Raw genomic sequence first — 9,081 nt, forward strand, 5'->3', positions numbered from 1 at the left:
ATTAAATATCGCATGCGATTTATCGTGCAGCCCTACTTCCTACCTATGTATGCTGCCTGTGGAGGCAGCATTTTTTAGTTTTTGGGCACAGCCAAGATGTGTAGTGTTACGGGTGGGGGTCTACAGGAACCAGGTTGAGAAGCACTGTCAATCTCCATGAGGCCCAGAAGCCAACAGCACTGGATCATGACCCAAGCCATGAACTACTGACCCTGTTGAGATGATGCCATAGTAAACACTGTGGTCTAGCACAAGTGGGCCACTAAACATGACCAAGACTTGCAGGAAAAGCAGACTTCATTCAATCCAGTTTGAATTCCACTAAAGGGTCATTTTCATAGCAATAAGGGGACGACACCCAGGGTACATCTGTGTCCTTGGAGCACTGACACATGGGTCAGGGATCAAATGTCAGGGGGTCACAGCTTACCTCTGGGTTCCTCTGCCTGCTTGGCCAGCTTGCGGAGGGCGGCGGCAAATCCCGAGTGGGTGGACTGAGATGCAGGACTGCCATTGGGCACAATAGAACCGTTGAGGGGAGATGGGGTGAGGGGACTGACTGTTGCCGTGGTGCGGGTTGCCGTGGAAATCATGCCTAACGATGGTGACTTTGACTCATGGCTCATGCCTGAAGGAGACAGAGAAGCAGAGTGAGATATTAAAAGCAAAAAACAGGAAATACATGGACCCTGAACTGATGGGTTGACTCACTGAGAAGAGGACGTAAAAAGCCTGACACAAAAAAACACTTTCTGACCCTAACAGCTGCAGGACAGAGGTGAAGAAGAAGAGGTCAAAGATTATGCCCAAGATCAGCTTGTCTGTCTGCCAGGATTCACACACACACACACACACTCTAAAAGTATATTTACCAAAACATAAAAACATGAACAGATTAAACATGCTGTGTTTCATTTACACTGATTAAATACAGAATCACAAAAAAATAAATCCATACGCAGAAGTGATGGGTTAAATCTGGACTAAGAATAGAGGAACACGGGCCTGGAAAAATGCATGTTAGCATCTCAACTATCAGATCGAGAGAAAGAGACAGACTTTTTTCCACTAACTTACTGGTGCTCAATCAGGCCCTGTTCTGGCCAGGCATCAATGAAAGCCCAGAGTAATTAGGCTGGTTTTGGGGTCACCTGATATCAATCAGACGTGTTTTATAGAAATTGCAAAAGAGAATTTGAAAAATTGGAGAAAGGATGCAAAATGCAGCAAATTACTCAAATATATATTGTGTGTGTGTTCAGAAAGAATAAGCTGTGCTCTGTTCTATCTGCTATCTACTACATATACTCAAGTATACGTGATGCTCTACACAAACTCCATCTCCAGAACTGTTCTGAGAGTTCACCAAGCATTTCACTATTCCATCTGGAAAGGAATGCTTCTTTAAAAAATACACTCAGTTTTCTGCCAAAATAACAGCTTATTTAATTGAAAAGAAATGGACAGACATGTATTACTATTGCACAGTAAAATGTAATAATTTAAAATGTAATGTTTTGATATTATCATAAAAAAATTAAAAAAACAACTACAGGGGCCGAGTCCGAGACAATCATCTAATATGTAGCCTATTCAAGCTCACTAATTGACTAGGTGCCTATCACGACCCTGAAAAACAGCCAACAACAAACGGCTCCAGACTGCACCTAAAACGGTCACATTTGCAACCAAAAATATTCATTTTCGAGTGATATTTTCGCTGAGATTGCCACTGGCGACTATATAAATTTACATGTTATGATTTAAAAAAATGTCCTGCTTGTTTTGCTATCACATCTTTTATATGTTGACGTAATAAACTGAGAAGATGTGCATCAAAATTGAAGTGGAAAAAAAGACTTTTAAACAGTCCTCATCTCTGCCGAATGCCAGCATTGACTCCAAGTTTGTTTGTGGTCAGGATCTGCAGTAACAATCAATGCCTCACTAATCTTTTTCTTTCATGGCAGTAGAAACATAGGCCAGTTCTTAGAGCCAATCACAGATCCACCATCATTTCAGTACAAACAGGGGTGCGAGAGGCAGACAGACAGACAGATAGAGGAGCTCTCTGAAGACCCGTTCACCCACTGCACTACACACAATCCACTCAGAGCAATTAATAATGAAACAAACAACAGCAGCAATGAAACGCTGATCCTCAGACTGACCCTTCACACAGTACAGATGCACAGCACTACTGTGTTCACATTCCAGCTCACAGATGCATGACGGGAGTAGGGCTGTGCGATATTGAAAAAAAATGCGATATGCGATAACTCATTAGATAATGCGATATTCGATAGGGATGCACCGATACCACTTTTTCCAGTACTCGCCCGATACCGATACTTTTATTTTTGGTACTTGCCGATAACCAGTTCCAATACTGATATTTTTATTGCATTTGTACATTTTTTAAATATTGGGTACAGAAACCAAAAGGGTATGTATAATGTTAGTTGGTTAACTTCATTTATCAAATAGATACAGTCAAACCAAAATTTATTCAGACACCTTCAACATTTCTCACATTATCACAGTTTATTCGCTATAGTTTAGAAAATGGTAATAAAATATGACAAGAACTCAGAGTTACACTGTGTCAGAACAAATTCATCTTGATAATGTTAGATAATTTTGATAGAAAGGTATGTAATAGATTACAATCAACTAGGGATATGAACATTTTGGCCGATACCGATAACTGATAATTCTTTATTTTTGAAAGCCGATAACCGATATGTTGGCCGATAAATCTATATCCAAATTTTTATATACTTTTTGAGAGCCTGATTACAAAAAAGTTCTCATCATTAAAACCCACATCCCAAACACTTCAACATAAGCAGCCTAGTTTGAACGGTGTACGTTTTAAAAATAATTTTACTCTCCCATTACCAAATTTAGTCATAAAAAAGTCTTACAAATAAATAAAAGAATGTATAAATAATGCAAACAAGTCACTGGACATCATTACACGTGTAAAGAATCAAAATGAATGCGCCATAGATCAATAAAACGGAATAGCCTCTGCACGGAAAATAATTAAATGATTTTAATTACTAAACCATATTGTTCATAAATAATAAGAGAAAAATAAAAGTGGTTGTTATTATTAATAATGTATCAATGATTTTGAAAAAGTAACAAATTAATACCACTGTTTTAAATAGCAGCCGTTTGAGCTGCGCGTGCTGAAGCTGAAGAGCTGAATGAACATGGTAAACTGAAGCGTTTTGCTGGCAGCTTATTTAACTCAAGGAAATGCATCCTGAGATTAATATTAATACAACATAAACATAATATTACAACTTATATATGTACAAAATGACGCAGTTATTGCGTGCTATAGTCAGAATGTGTGATCCTGTTGTGGATGCGCTCTTCCCATAACAACGCGCTGAAACACAGCAACTAAACCCAAAGAATTCACAAAGTTTTATTATAATAATGTTCTCATTAGAATGTTATATACACGACATTCCCAATCATAGCTATTAATGTTGTGCACTGCTGTTTGAGCTAAAGATGATCACCGGTAAACTGAAGCACTCTTTTAACTTAACCAAACGCATTCCATATGAGATAAATCAGATATACATCAAATAAAAACAATATTACAACGTACAATTGCACAAAAGGCTGCAAACAAACAGCGCGCATCTGAAGTGTCTCTGAAGGAAATAATGCATTATTTATCGGCGTTAAGATATCGGCCAAATTTTCTTATCGGGCCGATACGATAACAGAAAAAATGAGCATTTATCGGCCGATACCGATATGGTGGCCGATATATCGTGCATCCCTAATTGACACACATCAGATTTTCTCCCAACTGTTCTCCTCTACTTAAGACTAGGGCTGGGTATCGTTCCAAAATTTTCGATACGATACCGATACCTTGAATTCGATACTGGTTCCTGAACGATACTTTTTTCGATACCGATTTTAAGAAATGTGTTTTAACAAGATTACATTACACATTATCTCAGAGAAACTTTGGTTTTATTTTTTCAGGGTGTTGACACTTTTTACAGGGTTATCTACTGAGCCACTACACAAAGAAACAAAAAAGCACAAAGGAATTAACATGAGTTTAGGAACTGAATAATAAAATGGAAAAATAATACACTGCTTAGTATTTACTCTATGAATTCAATATGCTCTGATTCTTATTTAAGCTACAAAAGTTATTTAGGTAAGAGCAGTGAGTGATTTTCTCTGTCTTTTGTTTATGGCCCCAAATATTGCAAGCTGTGGCGATATGCATATTGCGATATGTACATTTGCGATATTTCGATATATTGCACAGCCCTAGATGGGAGTCGCAAACCAGGGCTCGCAAAATTTCAGAATCCCTGGTAGCCCTTCGGGCAGGTACTCTTCAGATTTTGGAAGCCCGAAAAGTAATTTAACTAGCCCAAATAACAAAAGACCTTTTTTTTAAAATATAGAAAATCAGATAGGAGTTTAAATGTCAATCAAAAATATTTTCAATACACAAATATCAACAAATATGAAGGAAGGAATTTTAAATAAATTTAAGGCTTATTTTATTATAAATTATAATAATTATAATATCAATTATAAATTTAATTTATGACCCATTTTAAGAGCTGCAGAAGTAAAATGAACACAGTATGAGAGGGGTTGGACAATGTCTGTGGTTACATACAGTACTGAGCCATAAAATTACATGATTTACAGTTCAGATACAGGTTTTTACAAAAACAAAAATCGTATACAACAGCATTTGAGCCTTTAGACCATTTTTATGAAAAAGGGATAAATAAAGCATATAAATTATGTTAATTTAAAACGTATAAATATTAGTCTTAATTGTTTAGATTTTTAGAAGGCACATTAACTTCTTCCTCATTTACAACTCTATGTGTTTGCTGCGTAAAAACATGAGTTGACATTTGCATTGATCTGACCATAAACAGCAAGAAAGGCTTATTGGAAATGCAAATTCATTCTCTGCCACGATGTGGTGCTTTAGGAGCGCTGAAATATTGCGGTTTCCCCGGTAAAGGCTGTACACAAAGCAGCTCCTCACTCATAAACGCTGCTTTATCAGGAATTATAGGTCAAATGAAATTAAAATGCCAACGACACGTTTCTGAGGACAGTCCGTTGCCTTCAGATACATTCAAATAAAGACATCCGTTGCCTTTTGAAGTTTAATCCAGCCTTATCGCGACACTTGTCTTTCCGTCCCCAACTGCAAGACCTCTTGAAATTATAATTAAGAGATTTATTATACCATTTAACGTATTTAAAACTTTTTATGGCCTTAAGTTTGATACAACTCACTTTAGGAGTTTTTAAGGACCCCTGGGAGATCTGCATTTAAGATAGCCCGTCGGGCAGAGCGGTGATACAATTTGGTAGCCCGACTGGAAAACACAATAGCCCCGGGACGTCTTGCTAGCGATTTTGCGAGCCCTGCAAACACAATATCACACAATCACAACATCTCTAAATTAACGTTAAGCACACTGTCTCCGTTTACTTCCTTAGTTCACAAACTGTCGCTCTTTCAGGAAAAAAAAAACGTTTGGAGCTTATCTAACAAAGCAACACACACAATCCCTTTTCGTCAAGTGAAACGTTCAGTGTAGCAGCTGCTGCAATGTCACATGACCCTCCTCCTCTCCACCCATAATTCCTCTGCCCCTCTGAGATAACACAGAAAGAGAGACAGGGGCGGGGGATACCCTCTTTCTCTCCCTCTTTCTGTGTGTTCATGAAGATCCTGATCCAGAGGTGGTGGCACGTTCTGACATGCTCTTCCACCACAACAATCTCCTTCCCCCATGTCTCGCTTTCTCAAAGGCACATCTGTGCTCCACCCCCTACATAAACTGCAAGACAGATGAGAACAAGCACTAATGGGCAGTTCACACCAGCAAGACTTTTTTTTTATTTTTTTTTTTACCACTACTAGCCATTTAATCAAAAAAAAAAAAAAAGTGTGTACCCGTTCATTCTGGTTGTGACACTTTTGTGTTTTCATATAGGAAGGAGTTATAGGTGTTATAGGTGTCATTTGTTTTGAAGTGAAAGGAACATAAAGCCATTATTATTATGCTTATATCACACTTACTACCACACATGGGTGACAAGCTTTTGTCCTTAAGATGCTGTAACATGTAAAACTACTTGCTTGCACTACTGATTAAGCATCTTGTTTGGAAATGGTCCAATCCATAGTAACTACTTCTGTTTAACTGAAACTGTAACAATTTCCAAAAAAAAAAAAAAACGTAAAAATAGCTTACTTCCTAATTGCAAAATAAGGTGGATAAACACTACCTAGCACCATTTCCAACAGCTAATACTGCTTACAGTAGATGATATATTATCATTATATCACAATTTTCCTACATAAATGTCATCAATCGATTTTACACCCATCATTTTAATGCAGGAGAGTGCCAACATATCTATCACATTTAGTAATGGATTATTGTTCATTTAAGCCAGAGTATGTGAGCGGAGCGGTGTAATTTTGAATGGAGGGAGGAGCAGATTTTTTAAAAGTCGGAGCGTCGTGGTTTTCACTCACTCCAACTCCAAGAGCGCTCCACTACCACTCCGCCACGAGTGCAATTCATGCCAACAGTCTGTAATATAACTGCATATTTAGCAAGAATTCACATGATAAACATATTTAGCTAGCTTGATACAGATGGATCACTCAAATCAGAAAGAATGTGAAGCTATGATGACAGCAATGGACATGAGCGGGAAGTTATTTCTCAAGGAATTTCTTTGTTCCTTCTAGATACTAAATATTTTCGAGTGAGAGAATGATTTAAACAGGTACAACACATTCACGCGCAATCACTTTCTCAATAATGCTTCAAACAATGCAATCTTACAGTGCTACTTCATCTGTAGGCTATCCGATTTCGAATGAGCAGAAATCGGTAAGAAATGCAGCGATCCGTAGGTAAAATAACTGACGAAAACATACTGTTATTTTCATCCTTAAACAAAATGTGCACTGCGAAAAGCACCAATTATACATTTTAATGCCGACAACGACCATGTTATTAGCTTGTAATGTGGTAGGAAAAAGTTTGCACACTAGTGCTCCAATAAGCCACTTTGAAACTCTCGTGTTATTTTATTTATTTATTTTTTTTTCTTTTAATATACATTATGAACAGAACTGTGATATTTCAAACATACTGAAATACTTTAGATGCGGAGCGGTGTTTCTGATATCATTGAGCGCGGAGTGGAGCGGGAGCGGGAAATGGTGAACCCGGAGCGGAGTGATTATTGAATGCTTGGAGTGCGGAGGGAAAATTGTTGTCGCTCCACTCCGCTCACATACTCTGATTTAAGCACAAGAATGACTGCAGCATGATACACTTTCATTCATAGTTATCACGATCAATCATAGTTATCACGATCAATCATAGTTATCACGATCAATCAGAGATGCAGAAACACAACTGATTTGCATAAAATCAGGAGATTCAACCAGCCAACACAAAGGCAAGGTGTTTGTTTTAGGTGTGTGCAGGACATGAAGGGTTAAACAGAAGACTAGAAGTCATCACCGCAGGCCACAATGACTCAGTTCTCTTTCCTCCTGTTGATGCTCACAGATTTCTCACAGAGAGACAAAGAGAACTCAACTCAACAACATGGCTCATTTTGCTGCACACATGCTCAAACAACTAAGTACCTCACACACAACACTTATGGGGTTTTCCCTTGGTAGTACCAATAAAGACTAGTATTGTTACTTTTTTTTAACTGTAGTATTGACTTGGTACTGAAGTACTTTTGACATCCTTATTTCCTTCATCCCTAATAAATTATATGATATAAATTATATAGGACAGTAGGGCTGGGTAAAAAATATCGATATCTCGATATTAATCGATTCTCTTTTTTACGGAACGATATCGATTCTTAAATCACACACTCTAAAAAATGCTGGGTTGTTTCAACCCAACCAAAATAAATTTTGGCGCTGTTTAATGTGGAGTGAAAGATCGCTGTAGCACCTCAATTCAACAGACGCAGCAGCGCGAGGCGCACATGAACTGATTATCTCCACCATTTAAATGTTTATATTTAAAAAAAAACGAATTGAAGTAGAAATATTATTATGTAATTGTAACTTTATTATTTCGGTAATCGAATTAAATAGAAAGCTTGTGAATAAGAATCGAATCGAATCGTGAAATTTGTGTCAAAACCCAGCCCTATAGGACAGTGGTACCCAATTCTGGTCCTGGAGTACCCCCAACACTGCACATTTTAGATCTCTCCCTAATCAAATACACCTGATTCAGTTGATCAGCTCATTCATAAAGACTCCAAGACCTTAAATGGGTGTCAGATAAGACAGACATCAAAAATGTGCAGTGTTATACTCTAGGACCAGGATTGTGAACCACTGATGTAAAGCCCATTGAAATCAGTAAAATATGTTTTAATTGTTAAATTATTATTTTTTTTGTAATAAAAAAGAATGTATAATTAACTGAAATCATGAAACATAAAATTTAACATCAGTTTATTGAAAGTTTAACCAAAAAAAAAGAAAAATCCATTTGAATTTTAATTTACATATTTCTGGATTCCTTATTAGGCATGGGCCGATAACCGGTTTCAAGGTATACCGCGATTTGAAAATGTCACGGTTTCAAAACCACTAATATTTTCCGTTATACCGTTCCTGCGGTATGCGCGGTTTTTCATGTCTCCTCAAAGACTGAAAGTGTAGGAATCCCTCAGCTTGAGTGCAGTGTAGAGAGTAACACGACCCTCCTGTTGGTGCGAGCGTGGTCAGTCACGTGTGTGTAGGATGGCCGAACTTATGGAGCTTCCCCTGGAACTCACGCGATCGGCAACCGGACGTTTTTTGTCTTATTGCAAGCAACTCGTCTCTGTTCTGGACTTGCACAAACTGCATTGCAATGCAATCGTTTTCCAAAATGTAATTTATGTGAAAATATGAAGTCTGTAAACGCCCGTTAACACAGGCCAGAGACGCTGAAGACGGACGCACAGAGAAAAATACTGTAGCAGGCAGATCACTCACTGTTC

General features: G+C 37.8%; 1 protein-coding gene across 3 annotated transcripts in view; it reads right to left on the reverse strand.

Annotated features, from left to right (window-relative positions):
• Positions 1-9,081, reverse strand: part of LOC107671785 (genetic suppressor element 1) — a 200,751-nt gene that overhangs the window by 31,750 nt on the left and 159,920 nt on the right. For all 3 annotated transcript variants that reach the window (XM_016464755.1, XM_016464756.1, XM_016464757.1), the window contains exon 2: positions 431-628. In XM_016464755.1, coding sequence (XP_016320241.1) covers positions 431-628 — 198 coding nt within the window. The remainder of the gene's footprint in view (positions 1-430; positions 629-9,081) is intronic.

The sequence above is a fragment of the Sinocyclocheilus anshuiensis genome, unplaced genomic scaffold, assembly GCF_001515605.1.
Source record: "Sinocyclocheilus anshuiensis isolate Anshui unplaced genomic scaffold, SAMN03320099.WGS_v1.1 scaffold120, whole genome shotgun sequence".
NCBI classification, from domain to species: Eukaryota; Metazoa; Chordata; class Actinopteri; order Cypriniformes; family Cyprinidae; genus Sinocyclocheilus; species Sinocyclocheilus anshuiensis.